The sequence below is a fragment of the Chroicocephalus ridibundus genome, chromosome 11, assembly GCF_963924245.1.
Source record: "Chroicocephalus ridibundus chromosome 11, bChrRid1.1, whole genome shotgun sequence".
In the NCBI taxonomy this organism is placed as follows: domain Eukaryota; kingdom Metazoa; phylum Chordata; class Aves; order Charadriiformes; family Laridae; genus Chroicocephalus; species Chroicocephalus ridibundus.
In genome coordinates, this window is record NC_086294.1 from 2,190,489 (window position 1) to 2,217,914 (window position 27,426).

General features: G+C 51.0%; 1 protein-coding gene across 1 annotated transcript; it reads right to left on the reverse strand.

The window, feature by feature from the left end:
• Positions 1–506: 506 nt before the first annotated feature.
• On the reverse strand, positions 507–27,058 carry HDAC3 (histone deacetylase 3). The gene is made up of 21 exons (XM_063348613.1): positions 26,928–27,058; positions 26,563–26,645; positions 21,662–21,804; positions 20,336–20,417; positions 19,497–19,553; positions 19,348–19,403; positions 17,033–17,166; positions 16,670–16,750; positions 16,502–16,575; positions 16,212–16,276; positions 15,751–15,840; positions 15,580–15,638; positions 15,069–15,148; positions 14,047–14,204; positions 11,907–13,756; positions 7,252–7,359; positions 5,087–5,220; positions 4,394–4,479; positions 4,016–4,107; positions 2,886–2,965; positions 507–789 (listed from the first exon to the last, which is right to left on the reverse strand). The coding sequence occupies exons 1-15, from the start codon at positions 26,980–26,982 to the stop codon at positions 13,687–13,689; spliced, it is 1,287 nt and encodes a 428-aa protein (XP_063204683.1). The 5' UTR covers positions 26,983–27,058; the 3' UTR covers positions 507–789; positions 2,886–2,965; positions 4,016–4,107; positions 4,394–4,479; positions 5,087–5,220; positions 7,252–7,359; positions 11,907–13,686.
• Positions 27,059–27,426: the final 368 nt, after the last annotated feature.

Consider the following 27,426-nt stretch of genomic DNA (forward strand, 5'->3'; position numbering starts at 1 on the left):
CTGCTCTGCCTCGCAGGCTGCTTGTGAGTCACACCAAAAAGCAGGCATTGCTTAGCCAGGACATCCCTCCCCTCATAGCCGAAGAGGACCTCATCATCTGGAAGGGCCTCCAGGTCTTCACATGGTCTTACTAAGGTCTACCAGCTTATTAAACCAGCTTACACAGGAGAGACACCTCAAGTCAACAAAGACCTTACAGTTCATCAAAGCCTTCCAAGGTGGCAGAGGTAAACACATGCCAGCACGCTGCAAGCCAGGCCTCCGGCACAGTTTCTGGAGGACCAAGCACTTCAGGTCCCTGCGTGCTCTGCCCTGCCCTCTCTGCAGGCAAAGGCAAAGAAGAAACCTCCTCCTTCTACAGAAAACTGGCTTTTCTACAGAGTACAGAAAACAGGGCCATGAAACCCCTCAGCCATGGTGACGTGAACAGATAAAACACAAGGGAAGAGGAGCTTGCTGGGGTGAAAGAACAAGGTGTAAGGTGGCCTTTGAAATGTACGTCCTACCTTAGTCCAATGTGGTCTTCACAGTTGTACGGCTGGCTGAGAATCTTTGTAGATGATCCTCATGGAAGCAGTCGAGGTGCACCTGGTGGAGGCGGTGGGATGCTAGAACACCCTGGGAGCAGAGAAGCTGGTGAGATGACTCCAGAAACAGTGCCTGGGAGTGGATGGGGTGTGGTGGTGGGATGTTCCTTGCAGTGCCTGAAAGTGAAGCTGCAGGTAGGGAAGAAGAGCCCAAAGCCATTTCTTTCTTGGTGTCTTCAGGCTCTTCTTTCAGCCTCTCCATCTGAAGCAGAAACAAGAACATGCTGGTGGTCAGTTCACGTTCAGTTGCCCAGGGCAAAGAGGGTACCACTCTGAAGTATGTCCCAAAGGATCAGGCCTATCGCAAATCCCCACCCTTCCCTTCCCAAGATGCTGCCAACTTCCTTTGCCAATGACCAGAAGGCAGCAGCACAACAGGTGACCTGTGTGATCATTTGGGGGCTTAAGTCCTCCACCCATGAGAGGGAAAGCATTCCTGCAGCAAGACGACCTCGGAAGAGCGCTGGCAAGCCAGCTACAAGCAGGAAGCACAGTAGTGAAGTAAAGTCTGCTCCCAACCCCAAAAGTCAGTGGTTGAACATCAAACTGCGTGTAGAGACACACAGTGTAGGATAGACAGAAACCCCCAATTCTCCACTTGCACTATTTGCTCATCCTAGTGTCAGTGAGGAGGAAAAGGGAAGAAAGTCGGTGGATCTGCAGGACAACCAGAGCCTGTGCTCTTGCGGTGGTGCATCCACACCATGGTCAGCCTGTAGCCCTCATTGTTTGACTTCTTGTAGACCCTGATAGGCCTTCTCTTGTGCTGCATGACCCCTTTTGACCATCTGCTCTCCCCTCCTCTCTCAGCTCTTGACCTAACCCTGGCGTCAGGCAGTACAAGCCTGGTGAGGTGAAACCTCTTGCCCACATTATCCAGGATCTCAGAAAGGAGAGATGTCCCCTGGTTGGCTCACTCCTGCCTCCTGATGGGGCAGAGGCATAGCAGGAGCTGCCACAACCAACTACTCAGTCCCAGGCAGCCTGAGAACTGCAGCAAAATTAGTTGAATGTTTCCCTCCTTCCAACCCGTGCTTTCTCATCTTGTCAAAGGTAGGCAGCCAGAGGGAGAAGGCTCAATAATGGAGGCAATTTTCTTCCTCCTCTCCACCAGAGGAGCTGCTTACAGAAGTAAGTAGTCACCAAGAAAGGGAGTTCTATTGAACTTCGATTTCAAGACCATTTGTTTTGTGTGAACAACTGCAAAAAGCTTTATCTTGCTTTCTGCCATTTCTGTCAGGGGTAAAGTACTCAATACTTTAAAAAAAAAAACAACCCCAAACCAAAAAACAAAGAGTGCACATTTCTTTTCTATCAGACAAGGGACTTAGGAGCAGAAATGTCCACATTCAAATCCAAAATTTCCCTTAACTGTTTGGTCTTTACTCTTCGGACATCAAAGCTAAGAAGGCACAGCCTGCCCGGGCTCCAGGGGGAGCACAGCACTCGGCACCGCAACAGGAGACTGCTTGAACTAAGGACACCAGCTACCACTGGGCATCCCAAAAACCACACTCACGACGTTTCTGATTTTTTCCTCCCCCACGCTTTTGTTACTACAAAAAAGCAACTCTGAGAATAAGCTTATCAACTTCTGGGGGGAGTCGCTGTGGCCAGGGAAAAGCCAAGATGCTTTAGGGTCAGTCCCACGTAAGCCAGGTCTCTCCAGGGCAGATGTGGGTGATGCTGAGCTGAGAGAAGGGTGCGAGGGGGACGCTGGACAAAGTACAGGAAGAAAGATTCAAGGCAGACCACCCTATGCATGTTAAATCTGGGATTCAAACCTCATCAGAGCACAACAAAACACCAGAGCTGCCCACAGAGCAGAAGAGCAGGACAGGAATCACCTCAAAGAAAGCCAACCCAGAGACTACTTTTGGGCTAGAGAGAAATTAGCCATCTGTGGACTGATTTGGCTGATCTGTGGACTGATCCTCGGGTCTACGGATACCACCAAGAGAAAAAGAAAGCAGGGAGCAGCCAGAAGCAGCACCAGAGTCATTCAGCCTCTACCTGTTTAAGCAAAAGTGGCTCAGAGCCTCCTGAGGGCACTCCCCAAATTTCTGACCAGGGGAGCCTCTTATTGTTTCTCCTCCTTCCAACGTCACCTACTCACAGAGAGGGACAGAGCATTTTGAGGAGGACAGGGTGCCTGACCTGCTGTACCCCATCCCCAACTCATCAGCCCGTTTCTCAGCCCGAGAGGGACCTCCTCACTCAGACAGGACACTTTGCTTGCCAGCTCCTGCTTCTCCGCAGTCATTTGCTGCATCTCCACCTCCAGCATCTCCTTCTCACCAGGGGCATCAAGTAGTTCCTCCTCAAAGTCTTCTTCATTTCTTTTTGCAGCTCTTCCGTGCAGTCAGTCTTGAGTTCAGCTGAAGAGGCAACAAATATATGGGCTGAGCAGGGACATACCAGGAGTATGTGCATATACAGGGATGGGGGGGTGCAGAATTCCTTGCTTTTCCCAAAAAACCTCTCAAAACCTCAACAACCCATCCCTCATGCAATACTCCAGTCCCACAACCAGAGACAAAGGTTCATACCTCTGCCTAATCCAAGGGGCAAAAACTCTTAACAGTCTGTCTCCAGGCCAACAGTGATGGCTCCAAGTTTCCCAGCGCACGTATGTTACGGTTTGAGAAAACCCATAACAATTTATTGTCATTTAGACAATTATTCTCTCACTCGATGACCCCTCCCCACCCGGAAAGGGGAATCGGGGAAAGCAAGGAAACATGAGGGTTGAAATGCAAATAGATTTAATATGATAAAACTAAATAATTAACAATAATACTAAAGAACCAGTATTAATCCTGATACTAATATAAGATATACAAGAATTATACTCAGCCAATTATATCAGTAGGAAGCTGTACACTCCCAACAGGGACAGCCAATGTGGGACCCTGCGAGCTCTGCGGCTTCGGGAGGAAGGGAAGGGCTCAGGGCTCCGGCATTGGGGCAAGGAGTTCTCTGGACCCCTGCCACCAAGGGAGAGAGGAACTACGCAGCAAACTTTCTAATTTATATCAAATGTGACATTTAAGGTATGAAATAATACAGTTGGCCAACCTGGGTCAAATGCCCAGGCCTCGCTCCTCCTCATCCCTGCACCTGGCAAGGCTCGAAAACACTGAGACCTGGAATCCCACAGAGCCTAGCTGGCTATAAAGTGAATATTTTCACAAATTCAGACACTAGAGTCTTCTAAAAGTGCAGTTTTCCCCAGCATTAGGAGAGAAATCAGTCCTGTGTCGCTCAACCCAGGACAACATAGAATCACAGAATGGTTTGGGTTGGAAGGGACCTTAAAGATCCTCTAGTTCCAACCCCCTGCCCTGGGCAGGGGACACCTCCCAGTAGACCACGTCTTCACACTGAAACACAGGGCAGCGACACCTTTCTTGCTGGCAAGGACTCACTGGAGACCGGGCACACTCTGGAGGCAGCTGCTTCACCGCTGTGACGGGAACAGCCTTTACCAATTCCACTCCATCCCAGCTTCCATCATCTCCTACCAGACAGAAACCGCAGGGGACTATCTGACTGCCTGTGAGTTCAAGAGGTAGGGGAGGCCCATGCCCACAGCTCAAACTTTGTTTTTCCTCACTGGGACAACTGCAACCTGTTTGTTCAGGTTGTTTTTTTTTTTTAATTAAGATGTAAGCACACACTCTGTCAGGAAAATTAAGCACAACATGTCGCTGATAACCAATTAGGCCAAAGTGAGTGGCAGCACTTGTAGCCCAGCACCAGGTAGAACAGGCTTTAGTTTGATCCCCCCCAAACCTATTAGTTACCCGACCACATCAGCCAAAACTCTTTTTCTCCAGTTCCACCACTCTGGCTTCAATTTTCTCCATTTTGGTTTTATCAATCAAGTTACCTAAAAAAAAAAAAAAGGAAATACAATTAAGAAAAGCACTAATGTAAACACCTTTTCCTTCTCCAATACATCCCACAAGCCTCACACCACTCGCTGCAGAGCTGTGCTCTGCCCTTGCTGGAGAAACCCTGTCTCCTCCCTATCTGCTACCGCAGAACCTCTGCCTGAAGACCGACAGGTCCTTCTCTTAGGGAGGACACCATGGGATAATGTTTTCTTCTGGAAGCTGCTGTCAATATAAAGCACTGAATCCCGGCAGCACTCCCTGCCCGAACACATATGGGTGAAACCACTGTGCCTCAAGCAATGGCAGACATGCCCGAAACGAAGTAGTGAAGATCAGCCTCAATACTCATCCCACACATTGAACACTAACATAAACACTAGAAGACAGCTCGACTCAAGGGAAAAACACGGAGAGAGGAAGCAAGAAGCTCTGATGGCCAACAGTTGCTCCTCTCATGGCCAACAGTTGCTCCTCTCATGGCCAACAGTTGCTCCTCTCATGGCCAACATTGAGTACAGGGATGAAGTAACAGGGTTTGCTCCAAGACCATGAACTGACAGGGATGGTTTCAGCCAAGCCATAATCAGTGAAAGGACTTACCGCTCCACCGCTCAGGGTTCACGTCAAGGTGCTTGCACCCGAAGTCAGGGTCAGGTCCATTCTCATACGCTGTACAAGATGATGAATGGATGATCTGGGCGTCACATTCATCAGCCAGCTTATAATAGCGAGGTCTGCAGCAGAAGACAAAGCAACAAAGCATTAATATTCCTGCAAGTGGTTGCCTTCAAATAAGGTAAGGTCTCACAAAGTATTTGTTGTTGAGTTTTCATAAAGATGCCCAATTGTAACTTCTCAAGATTTCAGAGAACGTGAGTGAGGAAAACATGGAAAGGCATGTCCATGCAGGAAAAGCAAGCAAGCTAGGACTTGTGCTCATCTTTCCAAGTAGAAAGACAGTGAAGGAGGTTTAAAATGATGCATTGTAGGGAGATGGAAAGGATGGGGAGGATTCTGCTCTCCACCGTCTACTGAAACAAGACTGGGGCCATCCTGCAAGATCAGGAATCTGATTCAAAACAAACGAGAAGAGGATGCTCTTCATATGAGGGACAGCAGAGCTGAGGTTCTCTGGCCCAGGATCTTACAGATACTCAGAGATGATACAGCTTCAACAGAGGACCAGGCAGGTTTATGGAAAACGAATCCGCTCAGGGTTACCAGCTACATTGAAACTGCTCCTGAATCCAACAGTCTTGGAGCAGCATGAGCTTGGAGGCCAGAAGAGCACTGGGAGAACTGCTATAGACACTTCCCCTTTCCCACATGCTTCCTCTGACCCCAGCTTTTGGTCACCATGGCAGGCAGGACACGGGGCTGGACACTCAGGCAACCCACGTAATCAACCATTTGGTCTGATCCCCTATGTTACGCTATTTTAAATAAGGAGCTTGCTTTTTAGATAACTTGGGGTCTCTCATTTCTCAGAATCTCCCCTAGAAGCAATAAAGCATCAAGAGATGGGCAGCAAGTAGACTGTGTACTAGTCAACCCTCTCCTTTTTGACTAGCGTCTCCCCTACCACGGCTATCAGCTATTTCGGTTTGGCACAGCGTCTTTCCTCTTCTGAGAGGCAACTTCTTTGAAGAAGGAGAGCATAAGCCACAAAACGTTAAAAATCCACATCATCTGAAAGTCGTGAACTCTACAGCCCTTTATCCTTCTACAAGGAAGCACACAAGTAACTAGATTTAAACGGAGTTTGTCCTACACACAAATTTGCCGGATTCCACCCTTGGTGTATTTAAGCACAGTGGTAGAAATATGAAGGGAGTACGTGCACAGATACAACAAAGGAAGGAATACATAAATTTTAACTTTTTTACTTATTTTGGGACCGATTTCAAGTAATTTCAAGCTTTCAATAAAGCCTTCAGGTGAGCACCACCTTTTGCACGAGGATTTCCCTGGCGATCCTCTGCACGATACTCCTTTTCTCTTCCTTTGCCCTAAAAATATTAGTCTCGCAAGCCTTCCTCACAACCTAAGGGAACAAAGACACTTTAACAATAAAAGGGGACAAACCAGCCCTGGTGATAACCAGAAAGCAACGCTGCAATTTTTGAAAGCCTCCAGCCCAGAATCTGGGAAATAGGGTCACCCCACAAAACTGGAGTTTATTTTTTCGGATGTTAAGACCTCCTCGGATACAACGTACTGACTCTCCACTAGTTTTCTCTCTCGCAAAGAGATGTTTTTAAACATAACAAGAAACATCCAAAACGTTCATAACGCATCGAGGTTTTCTGTATAGTAAAAACTTTAGTCTGAATAATGAAAAGCATTTTCAGGGACCTTCAGAAAATTAGAATCAGAGCATCGATTTGGTTGGAAGAGACCTTTAATATCATCAAGTCCAACCATTAACATAGCACCGGCAACTTCTCACTAAACCGTGTCCCTCAGCACCAAATCCACCCATCTTTTAATCACCTCCAGGGATGGCGACCCAACCAGAAAAGAAGAAAACAGTTACATTAAAAGAAAAGGTGCCATCACTACCTGCACAGCTCCATGGTTCCCCCTGTTGCTGTAAATCCGAGCTGTGGAAGTTGGCCAAATGGTGAAACGAGGGACAGACGAATCTTTATTACAGTTTCAGGTTGGCTTAATTACTGCCTGAGAGCTGCCTGCAAGGCTTCAATAAGCAACCAAATAAAGAGCTGTGGTGTGATACATTATTGCCAGTAAGATTTAACACTTACTGTCTAGGTAGTACGTTCCTTTCAACTTATTCAAAGGACTCGGGTGAATAAGGTCACGTCCTTCTCCTGCAGAGGCCGCTGCTTCTCCTTGCTCAGGTTCATCTCCAGCTGTTGAAGAAAAGCACGCTGTTTTTAAAACGCCTACACTCGTGCAATAAGCAAGTTCAGCCAGCAGATCACCACTTCCGACACGAGCGATTACACCAGCGTGGTGCAAATACAAGTACCACGTGTACTCACAGCCTGGAAAGCCCCCCCACGCCCCGACCCCGCATCCTGGGCTGCACCAAAAGAAGTGCGGCCAGGAGGTCAACGGAGGTGATTCTACCCCTCTACACTGCCCTGGTGAGACCCCACCTGGAGTACTGCGTCCTGCTCTGGAGTCCTCAGCACAAGAAGGACATGGAGCTGTTGGAGCGGGACCAGAGGAGGCCCCGGAGATGCTGGGAGGGCTGGAGCCCCTCTGCTGTGGGGACAGGCTGAGAGAGCTGGGGGGGGTTCAGCCTGGAGAAGAGAAGGCTCCGGGGAGACCTTTGAGCTCCTTCCAGTCCCTAAAGGGGCTCCAGGAAAGCTGGGGAGGGACTCTGGATCAGGGAAGGGAGCCCTGATCAGGAGGAATATGTTCATCCTTGTTTTTTATATTTAACATACATTAAATATTGTCATCCTTCACTATGCTGAAGGCTGACAATAGCGTGCAAGGACAGTCTTTCCTGGACATCTAACTCCTGTGTAGATATCCTTGGTAATTTCCTTGATTTTCGTCCATAAAATGCTACCAAATTTATCGACAGAAATCCAAAGAGTTACAATAAGCTTTGAGAACAGAGCACAGCAAATTAAACCAACACAAAATACTCCAGCTGAACCCCTGAGGAGGAATGAAGGGTCTCCCTTCAGTCCAAGCTCAATGAAAGGGACAAGAAGGACAACATAAAGGACGACAAAAGGCAACGCCAGGGCAAGGAAGGGCCAAGGTAGGAGTCCTGGCCCACATCAAAGGCCTCTGAGTGAGAGGAAAACCAAGGCAGCATCATTTGTTTCTGCCCGCTGTTGAGAAAGTTTCCTCTCTAACCATGAGCCTTTGTCCCATCCAACAGGATCAGGAACTGGGAAAGAGATTTTACGCGCTCAATCACACAGTCTGGAATCGATAAAGGACACGTCACTCCCAAAATCCTGCACACGCCATCCGAGTTCTGGGGTCAGGGCCCTTAGGGGAGGATGATAATAATACGAAGGAGGAGAAAGGAGGAGAAGGAGTGGACATTATCATCAGCAAAGCAAAAACTCCTGCAAGACACAGAGATTTTCTCACTAATTAAACAGGCCAAACACAGAAGCTAAAGAAAAAGATAAGACATTCACATTTTTCCCCTCTTTGGAGGGGACAAAGGTTTATCGGCCAGCGCTGCCTGGAAAATCAGCAGCTTCAAAACAGGCTCATTAACTCCCAAAGCCCAGCAACTCCAGGCCAGTGAGAAGGACAAAGAAATGCCAGACCTGTCATCAGGACGCTGCTGCTCCCCAGTGAGCTTGGCTTGACCTCTCCGTGACACAGGAGCCCCTGGAAAGTCTTTGGATCCCAACACTCGGGGCGTCCATCTACCAAACCCTGAAAATAAACTTGATTATCAAAACGCACAAGCACAACTTCACAGACTACACTTGCTCCCTGCAACTTTGGGGGGTTTTATGAGCTCACAGGGACGGATTTCCCCCCCTCCATCCCTCAGCCGGGTGCTGTGACGGGAGCACAAACATCTCCTGCTCCGGCTTTTCATGTGCAAAGAGTCGGGGGACCCCGGGGTGAAGCGACAACCCGGACCCAGCAACTCAGGGCTTCTGGACCCTTCCAAAAATGTAAGATTTAAGGGTAAGAATGGAAATACACTTTTTTTTTTTTTTTCGGAACAAAAAGCGGCCCCGCCGTTCACCAAGCCCCGGGTGCCTGCATCAAGCGCCCAAACAGCAACACAACCTAAATAAACCCCACTAAAATAGTACAATTAAATGTTTTCATAGCGATCAGTGATAATTTAGGGTGCAAAAACACCAAGTTCTTCTTTGGTCCTCTAAAAGCTGGAGGCGCGAGAAGGGGCCGCCCAGTTCTGCCCACCGGGCCGGGACCCCACGGAGTCTGCGACACCGGGACCCCCCCGGGACCCCCCCTCCGGGTCCCCCGCGGCGAAGAAACCGCGACATCGGCTCCGGGGCACCAGGAGCCCCCTGAGTCCCTCCCCGGGTCCCCCCTAGGTTCCCCGCGGCGGAGGAACCGCGACACCGGCGACCCCCCCGAGTCACCTCCGAGAACACCCCTTCGAGTTCCCCGCGGCGGAGAAACCGCGACACCGGCTCCGGGGCACCAGGACCCCCCCCCCCCCCGAGTCCCTCCCCGGGTCCCCAGCGGCGGAGGAACCGCGACACCGAGACCCCTCCCCGAGTCCCCAGCGGCGGAAGAACCGCGACACCGAGACCCCCGCTCCGGGTCTCCCACGGTGGAGGACCCCCGACACCGGCTCCGGGGCACCGGGACTGCCCCGAGTACCACCCCGAGTCCCCCACGTGTTCCCCGAGGCGGAGGAAGCCCGACACCGGCTGCGGGGCACCAAGAGCCCCCCGAGTCCCTTCCCGCGTCCCCCCGCGGCGCAGAAACCACGGCACCGGGACCCCCCCAGGTGACTCCCCGGGATCCCCCGTCCGGGCCCCCCTAGACGGAGGAACCCGAACCCGGGGCACAGGGAAGCCCCCGCGTCCCTCCCCGAAACACTCCCGGCCCCGCCGCGCTCACCGCCGCCGGCGCCGACACGATCCCGCCCAGGCAACGTCACGCCTGGACATGAATATTCATGAGGCCCCGCCCCTCCCGGCACCGCCCACCTCGCCCCCTCACCCAGGGCAAGGAGCGCATCCCCGGCGCATCCCCCCCGCCCCCACTCCGGGGGCAGGAGGGGGGGGCACCAGAGGAGCAAAGGGAAAAGAGCAAGAGAGGAAAAACCACGCTTTAGCACCCAAAATCGGTTTCACCCTCGTCTGCCCCCTCCCGGTTGCCATCCATCACTGCAGCGCAGCGTAGCCCCGCTCCGGAAAAACTTGGGGTACAGAGGTGTGCTCCCAAACGCTTCCTACGGATAATTAAATCAGGCTGGATAATTAGATCAGGCCCCTTTTAAGGTCAGTTGTTGCCAGCCCAGGCAGTACTTTAGCGAGCAGCCTGGCAATGGCTTGGGGTCGGGTAGGGATGGCGACCCAGGAGGAGGGATCCCCCTCTGGGGCACCAAGGTGGGGGTGCAAGGGGGTGTGAGGCTCATCCTGGCCTTACCCTGGCACCCGGCATCCATGACCGGGCGATGCCAGGGATAAAAGTTGGTCTAAGGCAGCTCCAGTAGCCCTGCAAATACCAGACAGGAAGGGTAGTGTGCGCTTTCTTGCTTTTGCTGCCGTGCAAAGATAAAACTATAAGGAAAATAAATAAGTCTTTAGAGCCATAACTAGTTCCCTAGCTATTTTAAAAAAAAAACAAAAACAACCAAACCAACAAAAAAACCAAAACAACACACCCACCCACAAAACACCCAAACAAATCACCTTAGAAACCCAGGAAATCTCAGTACCTTCACAATACCTGGCGGCAAATCTTGCACTGCTCAACTAGGTGCATGCAAAGCATCCTCCTCCTTTTGAGCCGGCCACTCGTTCCATTTGATGCTCTTCTAACGTCTACATATTTGGAGAAATGATGTCCCAACACTCGTGGTTTTACAGACCTTACGAACCCTTTCCCACTCGGTTCTCTCTCCCCAGGTAAGAATGACAGAATCATAGACTGGAAGAGACCTTAAAGCTCATCCAGTGCCACCCCCTGCCCCAGGCAGGGACACCTCCCACCAGCCCAGGTTGCTCCAAGCCCCGTCCAACCTGGCCTTGAACCCCTCCAGGGATGGGGCAGCCACAGCTTCTCTGGGCAACCTGGGCCAGGGGCTCACCACCCTCACAGCAAACAATTTCTGCCTCACATCTCATCTCAATCTCCCCTCTTCCAGTTTAAAACCGTTCCCCCTTGTCCCATGGCTCCCCTCCCTGATCCAGAGTCCCTGCCCAGCTTTCCTGGAGCCCCTTTAGGGACTGGAAGGCTGCTCTAAGGTCTCCCCGGAGCCTTCTCTTCTCCAGGCTGAACCCCCCCAGCTCTCTCAGCCTGTCCCCACAGCAGAGGGGCTCCAGCCCTCCCAGCATCTCCGAGGCCTCCTCTGGCCCTGCTCCGACAGCTCCGTGTCCTTCTGCTGTTGGTGCCCCAGAGCTGGAGGCAGGACTGCAGGGGGGTCTCCCCAGAGCGGAGCAGAGGGGCAGAATCCCCCCCCGCCCCCCTCACCCTGCTGCCCACGCTGCTGGGGATGCAGCCCAGGATGCGGGGGTGTCTCTGGGCTGCCAGGGCACGTTGCTGGCTCATGAGGAGCTTCTCAGCACGTCCTTCCTCACGCAGGAGCTGCGCCGTCATCCCTCTGTGCGCCCAGTCTAGTTCCTACGCTGTCGGTACGTGAACCGTAGTCAGTACGTGAACCGTACTCGCTTCTGGCCAAGCTTTACCTCCTCCCCACCCCAAGCCGAAGCCTTGGGCTGGCGGTTGTGTAAAACATCCCAACGGGAAGAGGCATCACCTATCAGCAGAGCTGCTCAGGTCGGTGCCTCCCTCTGGTCCTCGTTTCTCAGGTGAGATACCTGTTTCTTTTCTACCTCTCCCGGTTTTCCACATGAGGAACGTCAACCCAGGCAGTCCATTACAAGCTTATTTGATAAAGGACAAGTGCCATGGACCTGGGGAGGGCAAGCGAAGAGCGAGACGGCAGCAGGTCTAAAAATGAAGAAAAATAGTCACTAATACAGGCTTTAGGAAAGCACGACTGCAAAGAGCAGACTCTTATGGAAACTGCAACCCAAAGAAACCACGTTATTTAGAAAAATTGCACGAAGGTTTCTGGAATCAGCTCCACAGCTTCCCACAAGGCTTTTACTGGCCTCGGAGGCGTAAGCGGGAACATCCACCAGCCCAGCTGTCCTCTTGTGAGGGAATTCGGGGCGCTCTCCTCACGGTGCGCTGAGGCTGAAAACTCACCAGCGTACGCTTGGAGGAGCTGAGCGCCCCCTCCATTCCTTCCGAGAGGTGAGACGGTGGCGGACACCACCCTGCCAGGGACGATACGCACCTTCTCAACCCTTGGGAGGACAGGAGCCAGAAGGGTGCGAGCATTAAACAGACGAACAACAGGTCTGGTAAGAAAAATACTGCCTCTTCATTTAATGTTTAAAGACATCAGTAAACAAACAGAACAGTACGGACAGAGGCTGAACCACCCCCCCCCCCCCCGCCTCCCCAAGCGGCACGCTCCAAACCACGACAGGTACCAGGGTGACGACTCCGGCAAAGGAGCAGCAGAAATCTGGGATTTGAGTGACGGCCGAGAGAAATCTCTGCTGTGTGAGGGCGAGAAAGACGGGACTTGGAGGAAGCAGCTTCCCTCACCCGCGAGCAGAGCGACGTCTCCTGGGCACGGTCAAAAGGGAACGGCGGCCGCTCCGAGCGGGCAGCCCAAATCTCTCGCTAGCATACAGAAAGGCCGTGTGTGACCTTGGAAAACACATCTGGAAGCTACATTAGAGGTGCAAGACACACTACGTACTGACCTTGGCAGCCAAACCTCTGTTCCACAGTGATTTTAGCCTCTCGAAGAATAAAGAAAAAGGGGCAGTTAGGTCTGACTTGGCAACGTGTTGCAGTACTCGTTTGGGAACGCAAAGCTGAGCGGGAGGGGAACAAACCAGAGTAAGCTCTGCGTACATTCTTCCGTCCTGCTCCATCAAGCTGCTCCCGGGACACTCCCGACCCCTATCCCACAACCGGCCTCGTCTTCTTGAACAGTTTTCCTTGAGCTGTGGAGCATCAGATGGTTAGGAGGGACATCAGGAAGCGACTCTCAGGGCAGGTTTTAGAGGACAGTCGACTGGGAGGGCCGGGGAGAGCGGGGCGCTGCTGCTGAAGAGAGGCAGAGATCGTAGGCACAACCGCTCCAGCTCCCACTGTGGCGGCAGAAGCCCGCACGGGAGTTACGGGAGGTGAAGGAACCGGCACGGGTCAGGCTCTGAAGGCAGCGGCACGGCTGCCAGCCAGTACACAGTATGGGTTCAGCCGCTAGTTGCTTTTCCATTTCCCAGAGCGGTGACAGCTGGAACCGTGACACGTGGTGGGAAGTAAGGAACACATTTCACCGCGCTCTGCCTCTCCAGGTAGCACAAGCCTGCGGTGGCGGTGTTTCTGCTGCCACCGCAGGCAATCAAATACGAAGGGAGGGCTAACTGGCTCCAACGCGGCCCGGTTAACTGCGCCAAGCAGCAACGTCCAAAGCGGGGCCACCCATAGTCCAGAGTCCCACAACAGAGCCCTCAGATCTCAACGTCACTCTCTTTGTCGTTATCATGGTCGCCGTCATAAAACTCGTTGGCAGCTTCAGGCCTGGGGGAAAGACAATCACCATCAGCGAGGAGAGGCCTGGCACTCCTGGGGCCAGAGAAGAATGCCTAGGTCACACTGTCGGAGGTCAGAAGACGCCCTGCACCCAAACACCCCATGAAACGTTATGTGAGGAGACCACAGATTTCTAGAGAGAGGCTCCCTGAATAAAACCAGGGACTCTAAAGTGACTTAGTATCTGTTGTAGGAACCAGACAGGCTCCAGTGTATCATCCACCCATCCCAGCAGGGACAGAAAGGGAAACCCGTTTCTCCAGGAGGAGATCTGGTACCTGCTGTAGTTTTCCTCAGAGCCTCTTTCCTCTGGATCAGGCTCGTCTGTGCGATCGTAGCTGAGCAAGTCAGAAGGGACATCATGGATCTGCACGCTGGGAGCGTGGTTCAGCATTTTCAGATTCTCAAATATCGTCTGCCTGATCTGATCCAAGTACTACACAGAAAAAACACAGAGGGATCACCAGAGTGAGATCCGGCAGTCCACACAGAGCCATAGCTGTTAGCGCTGCGACCTGCCTGTATCATCTACGTGGTGGCCATGAGAACCAATTTTGTGCCAAAAGCTCTTTATCAGTGCAGAGGAGGCGAGAGAGTTAATTCAGTGGTTGATACTCAAGCACACGGAAAACAGTAAGATGACCCAGCAAGGTTCTCAAATGCTATGAGATTTTCTGACATCCCAGAGGAAAGGTTCTGCTTGTTTTTTGTCAGTTTTCTGCCCTGCAAGAATTCCTTGCCTGGGCTCTACCTGGTTTCACAGGACAGAGCATCAACCAAAGGGGTTTGGAAGAACATGGACCTGTTGGAGTGGGAGCAGAGGAGGCCCCGGAGATGCTGGGAGGGCCGGAGCCCCTCTGCTGTGGGGACAGGCTGAGAGAGCTGGGGGGGTTCAACCGGGAGAAGAGAAGGCCCCGGGGAGACCTTTGAGCCCCTTCCAGTCCCTAAAGGGGCTCCAGGAAAGCTGGGGAGGGACTCTGGATCAGGGAGGGGAGCTATGGGACGAGGGGGAATGATTTAAAACTGGAAGAGGGGAGATTGAGATGAGATCTCAGGCAGAAATTGTTTGCTGTGAGGGCGGTGAGCCCCTGGCCCAGGTTGCCCAGAGAAGCTGTGGCTGCCCCATCCCTGGAGGGGTTCAAGGCCTGGTTGGACGGGGCTTGGAGCAACCTGGGCTGGTGGGAGGTGTCCCTGCCCAGGGCAGGGGGTGGCACTAGATCGTCTTTAATGTCCCTTCCCAACCCATTCTGTGATTCTATGAACACAGCTGTGATATTGCAATAAGGCTGCAAGCACTCACCTGCCTGGAGTTCTGATTTTCAATCCTCGTACTGACGTCAGGATGAAGGGTGAAGTCTGGAGCGAAATACTCGAAGTACTCTGTGATGGGACAAGTGAGAGAGTTACAGCAAAGAGACAAGGCAGCCCAGCCACCAGCTGCCCTGCACAAAAGCAGAGCTCACTCTCCCATGAGGCTGGGAGCAACCAGACCTTAAAAAGCAGAGTGACGTACAGCCCTGCGACCGCGAGGAATTATATGAAATGACGGAGCGAGCAAAAGTAACGCTCAGGTCACTGAATAGGAAATGATCCAAATTAAAGGATCCAGGACACAGTAAGGGTGCATCTGCCCAGCAAAGTCTACAAGTGGGTGGCAGGAGACGACTAGGGCCATCTCTAAGATCAGAAAGTGCTGTCACTTTGGCCCTGGTCTTATCTCTGGTCAGCGCAGAATAGAAGTGTTAATTCTTCAGCTGATGTAACATATATTTTAGCTACGCTAATGAGGAAAAAACGGAACTCCAGCTTACCACTGTATGGGAGCTCTTCGCTAATTGCTTCATCTACAAGCAATGATGTTTCGTAAGTCCTGAAAACGTGGAATAAGATGAGCTCAGTCCAGAGAAAGCTACATGGTGCATGCAGGGAGAAAGCGCACAGAAACCACTTAACTAGTGACCTTCGACAGAGAAGAGACTCACCAGCATCGTGCCACATTGCGGACTGTGTAACCACCTCCTCCCAGTACCAGCAAGGGGATGTTGAAGCTCTTTACGTACTCCACGCACTCCCTAGAAACCCCCAAACACAAAAAAAATGTCAGAGCTGTTAACTGCCGCACACATTCACGTGTCAAAAAAATGCCACCGTGCCCTCAAATGCCACCATGGCTGGTGTGATACACCAGGAGCCCAGGGCTTCCACCCAGGGAGCCTGAACCACCTGCTACTCTGTGAACCACCGCTCTGCAGCGCCTTGTACAATGCCTCATTCTGAGGCCCCCTCCTGTCACAAAAGTTAAACAAAACCCCAAAAAACTGCCGGTGCTGCTTGGAAGGCCGAAGTCAAAGCTCAAGCCTCCCAGCAGGGGACTCATTAGAGCCCTTCAGACTAAAGGACAGTCCTTCAGCTAACTGCTCTGCCCCAGCCCCGCTGTACTTACCCATGTCCTCTTATACTGAGGTTAAAACAACCCAAGCGGTCGCAACCCAGAGAATCAGCACCGCACTGGGGAACAGAAAAAGAAGAAACCGAATTTTTATTACGGAGGCACCGCTTTCCAGACATCCCCACCCCTCGGCCACCTTCATTCACCAGAGGGTACAGAGAGCAGCCAGGCTAGGACACACCAACCCTCATCCCCTGGGAAGAGAAAGTAACACACCGATAGCAGCTCCCTCCAACCTACAGCCCCTGAAAGGGATGGACACGCGCACGGAGGCTCGCTCTTACCTGCAGCACTATGCAGGTGGGCTGATAGTAATCTACCACCTGGTTAATGACTGGCTGGAAGAGGTGTTTGTAACCTTTGGAGAGAGAAAAGCAGATTAGTCACGGCTCTGGAGCAGAAGGACCAGCAAGTGTCCGGGCAAGGGGAAACGGCAGGGAACACCTACTTACTTTGGTCGTCAATGCCATCTCGCAGAGGCACGTTGAGACAGTAATAACGGCCGCTCTCTGCGCCGACTTCATACATGTCACCTGGCCAGGGAAAGACAGGAGAGTCACAACAGCTCTGCGGCTTCAGAGCTGGCGTGGAAAGGCCGGATCTGGTCTGGGCTGAGATGTCTGTTAATCTGCCTAGGATCCCTTTTCTTACAAATAACTACACTTCTGTTCCTCTCTAATTGCTTTTCCATGCCCTTTCTTCCATCACTTCTCCCTGCAGCTCTCATTTCGTGATTTTACACTTTTATACTCCAGCAGAGCCTTCAAAGGATTCTGGAGCGAGGCCAGGTTCACACTGTAAGGGAAAATACACACCTGTACCAGGAAAGAAATAGTTCCCATATTTATGAAATGACACGGTCATGACACGGTCCGTCAAGTAGAAAGCCTCCTGCACGCCGTCTCCGTGATGGATATCAATATCAATGTACAGAACACGTGGGTGATATCTATCGAATACAGAAGGAAAACCAGCATTAGCGTCTGCCCCACACCCAACCTCACTATTCCCCACGTGCCTCAGTACCCCCTAGAGGTCTAAAAGCCACCACCGACATCTACCTGTGAGCCCTCTTGCCAAAAGAACTCGCTTGTCCCGCCCCAAGCATATCAAGCTTTAGATATGTGACACCTGTATACAGTCAAACACACCCCACCACTAAAACATTTTCTTCTGATGTGCCTGGAAAGAGATATTAGAATAAAAGGCTTTCGCATGGGGCCGGAAATATCTTGGAAAGCCCACGATGAAGAGAACCCGTTTTAACCACTTGGGGGTTAGAAAGTTGTGGGGTTTTGTTTCCTCTACAAACAACATGCCATTAGTTAATCTTTAAGAGTTCCAAAGATCTTTAATCATATCAGGAAATGAAAGGTAAGCTAGCCAAGGAGGAGGCAGGAACACTTCCTTCCTCCATGTGCCCGAGTACTGGCAGCACTATGTCCCAGCTGGCCTGATGGTCCTAGCTGTCCCAAACTGGTTGATGGTGCTGACCCAAGCTGATGAGCAGACCAGTACCCTGCCTTAGTCTCCCAACAGAGACATAAATCATTTAAGACAGCCCGGATCACTCATCCCAGCTGGGACACAGTGGCTGGACTACATTTACTGGAGAAGCAGCCTGCCGGGTGACAGACACAGAAGGCGAAGGAGGGAGGATCACCCCAAGTAAATGCACTGGGGTAATGGTCAAAGCTGATGTGCTGTTGAGTGCTGGAGACACGGCCCATTGCCATCCCTGCCTGCCAGCTCCAGAGCTGCCTGCTCGGATGGAGAGAACTTCTCCGGCTTTTCATAAGGAAATATTGCATCTGGTCAATCCCCAAAGAGCAGAGGATCTGGCATCCGTGCCAAAACCCTAGGGGACTGGGGAGGGCCCTGAAAAAAAACAAGACAACATCCAAACAAGGGGAAGTGCATGCAGTTTGTGCCATCTGCCTTGCAACCACGGCTTAAGTGTGCCTGCAGCGATGTGATCAAACTGGTCGATGGTGCTGACCCAAGCTGATGAGCAGACCAGTACATCCCAACAGAGACACAAATCATTTAAGACAGCCCAGATCATTCATCCCGTAGACAAGACAGCAGCAAGGAGGAAAACGGGATGCATGGACACAGCCCCTGCACACCGGTAAAGGGACAAAGGGACCTTCTAAGAGCAGAGGCACCACAGTTCTCCCATTGTGGGAAGCAAGCTCAAGGATGAGCCACCTGCTGCGGAAATGGTTCCTGAAAACAGGGAATAAAAGAATAGGGACATATTATAATCTCCCATGGGGGGTAACCAGGCTGTATTTGAAGCCTCCGGCATATGGCACTCAGGTGAGACTAGAAAACGGGTGTGCAGAGATACACAGTGAAGACATGAGGTTGAGCAGGGAGGACTGGCAGAGAGGAAGGAGGTACAATAAACCCCAGTACGTCCCGCAAACGTGACTTCGAGAGCAAGTAAGCTTGCCACCAGTCACGTAACTATTCTCTGGCCAACCCCAAATCTTTTTTCTTTTTTTTTTTTTTTTCTAATTCCATAACATCTTGTCTCAGATCCAGTGACAAGGAGGACATTTGAGAATACAAAAAAATAATAATCACAGATTAACCCAAGAAACGGAAGGTATTTCCGTAACTCGTCCTCCCATTCTGAATTTATTTTTCATTTTCTTCAAAAAAATTCCCTCTAACTCTTTTCTACTCAAAGTCCTTTGATCATCCATGCGTTGCTCAAGTCCTACTCCTAAGCCACTCAGGCAAATCAAGAAAGATTCAAGCCGTTGAATTGCCTCCAGTGAGCCATAATTTGCATTTACCTACAACAGGCTCACTGTAGCAAAAACGCTGAGACTCAGGAGACCCTGAAATGAGTATTTCACAGACGGATAAGGAGAAATGGAAAGGCAGAACTGTTCTGTATCACTTAAGCTGCACACAACAAAACTGGAGTCAGATATTCCAATTTTCAAGCCCTCCCTTCTTGTGCCTAAAGAGGCAGCCAGGCCAAAAATCAAGTTGTTGGCCTTCCTGGGCTCTAGAAAGTCAAACGAGGAGGGAGAACAGAGAGAGGGAACAGTAAAACAGCAGAGGGAAACCACACACCAGCCAGGACAGTACTGCACTTGCCCCATGCCCTTACTTGAGCAGCTCCAGGATGCCGATAACTATGTCATTGACGTAACAGAACCCAGAAGCCTGCAACACAGGAAACCAAACAGCATTAAAACAGGATGAATACAGAGCCTGGGCCTCAAAAAGACAGAGGAGTATGCAGATTTGCCTCATTACCTCAAACTTTTTGGCATGATGCAGGCCCCCTGCCCAGTTTATTGCAATGTCACAGATCTAAAAAAGGAAAGATAAGTTAGTTTAAGGCGACAATGTGGTAACGACAGCCTTGCACTCACTTCCCCAGTGCACCCACTTCAACCTGCCAAGCCCTGTGGTCCACAAACACCTTCCTGGCTTTTCCTTCTCCCATGGAGGCCTTTCCAAAGCTCCATCTTGGTAGGTAGCCCAGCCAACAGTTTTGGTTATGTTATGTCCATACCGGATTAGTCCTGTGCTCTGCGTTCCCCGTTAGACCAGAAAAGATCATCTCCCACCACCGCTGCTCCTCCTCCAGCCAGCAGCAGGCAGAGCACCTGGCACGTACAGTTTGTTCCTGCGCTTTTTCTTTACACTCATTAGACTTTTCTCAGGTCTCTAAAAGACTCAAAACTCCGTAGGTTTTTTTGCTACCCTCCTGAGGGACCCTTTTCTTCAGCCCTTCTGCATGGTCTTATTTAGTGCATTTCCATAGCAGACACCCAGAAGCACTCTCAAGTTCTCCCAGCAGCCAGTTTCACTGAAGACCCCAGCTTTGTTCTACAGCGCTGAGAGCACTTTGTGACATTAGTACATGCAGCTTTAGTATCCTCTGACTCCCTCCGGATTAAAATGGTTGCCTCTGACAGTATAGGAATGGGGTCTCAAGCTTAACAGTCCTACAGCACTAAGTATATATACTGCAACACAGCAGTGCCTGCTATGTTGTTTTACAAGAAAAATCCATGAGGTTCTCCTTAAATTGAAAATCAGTTGGCTTATGCCTGTGTTTCCAAAGAAAAGCACACCAGCTCAGTTACCTTGTTGTTCAGCTGCGTTGCTCCCTGCAGGGAGGCCCCAGTATAGCGAGAGCAAAATTCAAAGAGGCCTGGAAACACCGGGCTGAAAAAGAAACCATGATCTGAAGACAGAACATCTTCTCATTCCTTCCCATTTCTCCAGAGCAAAGCCAGGAATAAAACTGTCCAGGGCCATCACTTGAGCAAGATCAAAACCCATTCTCTGTGAAAGCGTTAATTTGGGATCACTCTGACCCTGCTTATAACTCACTGAGAACCAGCAGGCGAGCAACCTGGCTGCAAACACAATGGAAAACTCAAGAGAATTTGACGATGATTACCAGAGCTTCCAAGCTAGTCCTGAAAAGGCTCCCCGGCTCACGGTGTGTGCCAGCGCCTGTCCCACAGCCCTGCTGACACGTGCCCAGAGCTAGGACGTGATATGACACTGCATCAGGAGAGGGGAGGGCTGGCACCAGGACAGCACAGAAACACAGGACACGAAGCCCCTGTGTCACCAGCTTGCTGGCATCACGTCACAAACTGCTTGTCCATGAATGTAATGTCTTGAAGACCACGGGGTTTTCTTTCCCCCCCTCTCATTTCTGCTAAGATGATGGTTTCTGATCATCAGAGCAGCATCAGAACAGTCTTTTGATTCTCAGCCTAAATGTTAAAAACCAGGCTATACTAATGCCTGCTTGGGATAACACTGTTCTCCAGCTAACGTAACTCCTCCCATGCCAGCACAGCTTTCCCCTCCACAGAATACAGAAGAACAATCTTACTCTCTGACAGCCCTTATATCCTCATCCAGACAAGACATATTGCTATTCCCTCAGTCACCCACGGAGCCCTTCCACGCTCTTCTTTCATGTTTCATCTCTCGCGAGCATTAAAGGCTGGAATTGAATAACCTCCACAAGATCTCATGTAGTTCTGTGCAGAAGCATGAACATCTCCTTAGTACTACCTGAAAGTCAGGCTCTCAAAGCTTGTCTTGAATTTAACACGCGCATATCAAAGTAGCTCAAATGACAGGCAATTATTTAAAAAAAATAGTTAGCATGTTCAAGAAGAACTGGAAGCTCTGCAAGAACAAGTGGAGATACAGTCTCTAACCCAAGAAGCTTAGAGACTAAATATAGATCTTAAAAAGAAGACTGCAAGATCTAAAGAGAAGGGAAAGGAATCAAGGAGGTTTCAATAATATACACAGGAGGGACAAGCTCCTCATTCTGCTTAAAAACAAATAAGGAATGGGACATTCTAAAAGACCTCTCTGGACACGAGCAACGCAGGAGCACCCTGTCCAGTTGCGGGTCACCAGAGGCACAGAGCACTCACCAGTCATCGCCCACGTTGAAGGCGTTGAGGCTCTTGGTGAATCCCTGCATGTTGGTGGGACTCACTCTCTGCAGGAAGTCTATGTAGTCCTCGGAGTGGAATCGGCACATGTCATGCTGCGACGCCTGGTACGGTTTGAAAACCTTCAAGAGAGAAAGGCGAGACTTATTCCCCATCCAAACATGCGTTTGCTTTGGCTGTAAGAAATCTCAAGCTAATGGACAAATGACCTGCACGAAGCATAGCAAAAAATGTCCAATACATCGGCTTCCTGACATTCGCGTTCATTTAAATTCAACCAGTTGCTTCAGGAAGCCTGCTCTCCTACCGATTTTTCTCTTTCGGCCATAAACCTATCTCCTGCCTCTCGTAATAACCACAGCTCTTGCTACATACTCTCTGATGCCTTCCTTCCCCCACTGCACACCCCCGCTCCTTGGCCAAGCCAGCAGAATAACACAGCCCAGTTCAAACCACAGCTTTTTCTTCACTGGGGGGCACTATTCCCTTATCACTCACCAGCGTTCATACAATTTTAAGACCTTGATATAGGGGAGGTTTCGGTCCCTCTGTCAGATTTGCCTGTAACGGGCTGTCAGGTTCAAAAGTTGTTTGGAGAAAGCTCACAGACGGAAGAGTTGCATAAGCTTTGTTTCCTTTGGAAAGCCAGCAAAAAACGGTCAGGGAACTGGATGGATTCAAATGAAAGATCTTGTGATGATACAGGCTTGCCAGTTTGGCACTTAACACACATACCTCAACATACAGGAAGTTAAAAATTAACACCAGATACCTGGCAAGAGGAAATCAAAGCTGCACTGAAACCAGTAAGATACCTTATTTGTGGTTCCCGACTTCTCTTAATTAAAGCATGCACTTTATAGAAAAAGTGGAACATGAGAAAAGTAGTGAGAGCTTGTCTCCAAAGGGAAAATTTACCAGGGCAACGTGCCTGGGCTAAGCAGGAAACGTTAATTTTCAGAGACGCGATATACCCTAACAAACACGTCGGCTCCTTTCCCTAATTGATCTGCATGTGGTACGGCGTTTTCCACATGGATGCGTGGGGTTGGGTGTTTCTTGGAGGCTGCTGCATCTGACAACTCAAACAAGGAGGATGAGGAGACTGCAAGCCATTAGTGCAGCTGCTAAGGGTGAAGGCAGGACCTGTTCCCCGGGACGGCTCTGCACCAGTACCTCCCAGGAATCCAGATGGCTGATTAAATCAAACAAGACCAAAACCAATGCTAAAGAGCCATCACAGAGAAGAAACAGCTCTCGGAGGATATTCAGAGGCTCTCTTGGACAACATAAATTAGGGATGTGTGATTCAAAACAGAAAGGGGTGGGGTGAAATAAAATAAAGACGACCAAAAGCTTCAACTGACTCAGCTGCTAGCAGAAGAAATTTGTCTCCTTCCACCCTTCACCCCGCTCCCAGCTTCCGGAGCAAGCTCTGGCATTCAGCCCCCTCTGCCTCATTTTGACAACTTCCATAGAAAACTCTCCTGGCTTTGCCGAGTTATTGAGTTGCGTCAGTTCACACAGGGATCCAGCGGCTTCCAGAGGCAGCACAAGAAAGGCAGCGGGAAGACGCAGGAGAGGAGCAGGGAAGGTGAGCAAGAGGACAACCCTCCTGCTTTCGGCAACGCCGAGCCTTCATTCACCGCGTTCTCCTGCGCCGCAGCCACAGATAAACTGGGAAAGGTGCAAAAAGGGGATCCTGCCTTGACAGGAGAGCAGGCTTTTATTTGGAGGAGGCAGAGGGGGTGGATAACAACGTAACCACAATGCAAAGTTAACAGGACCTTTTATAGTCACAACTGACCATAATCTCCGCTTTTATTTGCTCGTAAACTCTGCCAGTCACCCACTGCTCAGGATGAAGTCTCCTCCACTGCTTTCAGCTTCACGATGGCATCTCGTGGAAAATATAACCCCCAAAGAAGGCTCTCAAGACTCAAAATGTGGCAAAGCGTACAGCTCTGCTGCTGCCTCATGCAGGTGTGGATCTGACATTTAGAAGTCTTGTGTCAGAACAGGCTTTTTGCTGTTTCTGCAAGAAAAAAATCCCAACTCTAGGGACGTTACTCATAGAAGTTCATACATCTACAGTCAAAATCTGAAAGATAAATTCTGCAAAGATTCCACGTGCCCTGAATGTACCCCTGCAAATGCAACAGCAGGTCACCGTGGCTGGATGCAGTTTTACTAGGGAATTATATTAATTACACTGGAGAGCTTTTCTAGTGTTTTAACATACCAAATTACTTTTATATATTGCATCAAAGAACTGTTCCACTGGTCCATTTTAGCACCTTCCTTTAAAAACTGATACCGTGCTTTAGTTTTTGGGGCGGCTTATTTTCTATTTGCTTTCACTCAACCCACAAGCCTCTCACCACCAAAGCAGATACGCTGGTAGTGGAAGAGCTTGAACTTGAGCCCGCACCAAATGCCAGGCACTGGTGCAGCGCTAGAGATAATGACAAAGTTGTGCAGCACAGACAGGCAGGTAAAAAGCAGCCGAGATTTACCTTTTCCCTCTGCCCCAACCCGTATCGGTTTGGCTGTTCAGACTTTGCCCTAAAAAAATAAAAAGCAGGACAACAAAAAGCATATTTGCTATCACACCTGCAAGAATTTTGCACCTTGTCCTGCCCATATAGTGGAGAAGAGGCTGTAAACACGCCAGATTAAAACCACTGCTCCAATACTGCTCTTCTGTGCTCACAGTGATGCAACTTCCATTTTAAAATTGCCTGATATCAAGTGCTTGAGAAGTGACCTTTAAGGACAGGTCACTGTCCTTTTTTTGGTATCACAACAACTAAATATTTACTCAGGTTTTTGAGGGCACAGTGAAAGCTGGTTATAGATTCGTTTAACATCTAATGGTGGGGATGAGGGAAGCTGGGAAGCTAAACCATAGTCCGGAGAATTGCCTGGTCTAGCTGGAGGGGGACTGGAATTTGCACGTTTCTGGGTGACAGCTCTGCATGATCGCCTTGCTTTCACAACGGCTCATGATTTACCCCTAAAGCACGCTGCAGATGTGAAAACATCCCTGAGACAAGTTGATTGTGCTTTCTTCTCCACAGCCTCAAAATAAGCCTGACTGGATTACCGGTTACTTGCAATCACCGACAACTGCAAGCAACAATCTAGGATCACGTTCTACAATCGTCCTGAGAGCAGACGCCTTTGAGTAACCTGTGGGGTCATCCAGTTCAGGCTCATGAGTAACAGGGGAAGTGGCTGGTCTGCAGAGCCCGATTGCAGAAGGGTGAGGAACGCGCGTGGGATGCACGAGCGTAAAGAGGAAGGCCGGGGGAAAGTCACAACACCCCTCACAGATCAGAGCCATGACGGCTTTGCGCTCTTTTTTTCACCTCCCCTCCCTGTTTGCTAGCTATGCACACCAATGACTGTGACAGAGCGCTCTTCACCTCTTTTAATGAGGTAATTCCCATGAAAAGATGCCATAAATGCCCTATATGTACACATATAAATAGATACATATTTGTACATAAAACCAGAGGCACCTGGAGCTGTAGCCTATTATGTTTTGAATAATATTCTGGGTAGTGACCCTCCCCCAGGGCACATCAAACAGATGACAGGCTGGGGAGACAACAGGCAGCAGCTACACCCGGCCTCCAGATCAACAGCACGTCCTGGAACCGCACCAGTCAGCCCAGGAATTAAAGCGCTTAATGATCCGAAACAGCTCAGAAGGAATCCAGCCCCACTGAAAATTAGAATAAGCCAACAGGAGACTAAACAAGTTGCCCCAAAACAATCAGCAGTCGCAGGTGGTGTGTTCTGCACGTCCAAATGGGCAAATGCCATCTCGAAAGGGGCAGAATGGGAGAAGACTTTTACCATTCCTGCCTTGATCTTGTATTGTGAGGCATTAAGTTACGTGCCCTGTACTCCTGAGAGCTTTTAATTTCCCCTGTGCTGCAAGAACAGGCAGAAAAGTGAACAAGGATTCTAGGGAAAGGAGCACGGTGCAATCCTACTCGCACCAAGTGAAATAAAACGCCTCAAAAGAGAAGTATCACACATTTGTAGTGATATTCCATTATCCCCAAACTAGTTCATTTCTTGAAAGATGAAGACTTAAGTCTTCTTTTTCATTATTGCTACACGCTGATCGTGTTTTATCAGACTTACACAGGCTAGATTTTAGGAACAGAAAAATCTTTCTAATGGTAAGAACTGTAACGCACTGGACTAAACTACTTGAGCTGGCTGGGCAACAAAGACTTGAGCAGGCTGGACAATCGCTGCTCAGGTATGAGATGGGATTAGTGAACCCGTTGAGGCATCAAGGTGAATCAGCAAGCCTCCTGAGGGTTGGGTTTTTTTTCAGCTTTACTATTCTACAATTACACGGTCTCACAGCAGTCACTGGGTGCTGTGGAGTCACTTAAGGAGCAGCTACAGACACAGAGAATTCACACACGGTCTCCAGCAGCAGTACTGCAGTTCCAGGCACAGCGCCGCACACACAAGTTTGAACAAGAAACCGACAACCAGTGATGGCGCCTTTCAAATGAGCTCTGGGTGGTACAGTGGGGGCTCGGGGTGGCGAGAACCCCTCACAGTGTCCTGTCTGCAACAGCTCTGTCACCCGCCATGCCAAGCGTGGGGATGAAGAAGAGACAGTGACACAAGAAAGCGGTGAAGAACCTACTAAAATGGGACAAGACTTAACATGGAGGCTGCAACTGGAGCCAGCAGGACAGCACGCAGGTCTCCAGCGCCTTTCACGTGTGTCAAAGCTTCCGATGCCCACTCTGTCAGCCCAAAGCAGCCCCCTGCAGCCCCCGCTTCCCCCCGACGCCTGGGTGGGTGGGTGGGGGGGCCAAAGGTGGAGAAGAAGCGCCGCTTACGATCATCTTCTTGTAGAGCCCGTAGTGCAGGACCAGGCTGTGGGTGAGCGCCAGGCGGTGCGGCTTCATGGGGTGCCCGGCTCCTGGAAGGGAAACGACACCGGGAGTCACCGGGAGGGACACACACACACCCCACCCACCCAGCCACCCCCCGGCCACCCCGGCCCTAAGAGAACCGGCCAAGCGACCCCCTACCAGGCCCGCTGGGCCCCGGGACGCGGTGAGGAGACCATCCCAGGCCACCCCGGGGCGGGGGCAGGGCCGAGATAGGCCGTACCCCCAACCCCGAGCCGGGGCCAGCCGCCAGCCCGGCCCCCGACCCTTCCACCGCTGCCCCGGCTTCCCCCCGGCCCCGCCGCCCGCACCATAATGGAAGTTGCCCACGTCCGGGTCGTAGAAATAGGCCACGGTCTTCGCCATGGCGCAGACGCCTCCTCCACCGCCACCACCCCCCGCCGCCGCCGCCGCCACTCGCGCCCGCTCACGTCATCACGCCGCGACGGCGCCGCCGGCGCCACGCTCCGCCAACGGCGAGCGGCGGACGGCTCCGGGGGCGGGGCGAACACTGCCGCGGCGTCCCCGCGGTCCTACCGCCCGCCCGCCCCGGCCACCCCCAGTCACTCCCAGCTGATCCCAGTCGCCCACTGGATTCCCTCCTGGAACCCTGGAGATGCCCCCAGTTACCCTCCTGCTTCTCCCCAGTCACCCCTTGCTGCCCCCCAGGCACCCCCAGCTGCTCACCAGTTACTCCCACTTTCTACCCAGTCACCATTCGTTACCCCCAGATCCCCTCACCCACACCCTCAGCGCCCCCCAGTCACCCCCAGCTTTTCCCCAGTTACCTCTAGTCGCACTCCAGTTACT

Coding starts and splice junctions, on each gene's coding strand:
- HDAC3 (XM_063348613.1), bottom strand. CDS start 26,982: ATGGCGAAGACCGTGGCCTATTTCTACGACCCGGACGTGGGCAACTTC. Junction 19,554..20,335: donor CAACGCAGCTGAACAACAAG/GTAACTGAGCTG, acceptor TTCCTTTTTTAG/ATCTGTGACATTGCAATAAA. Junction 19,404..19,496: donor ATCATGCCAAAAAGTTTGAG/GTAATGAGGCAA, acceptor CCTGTGTTGCAG/GCTTCTGGGTTCTGTTACGT.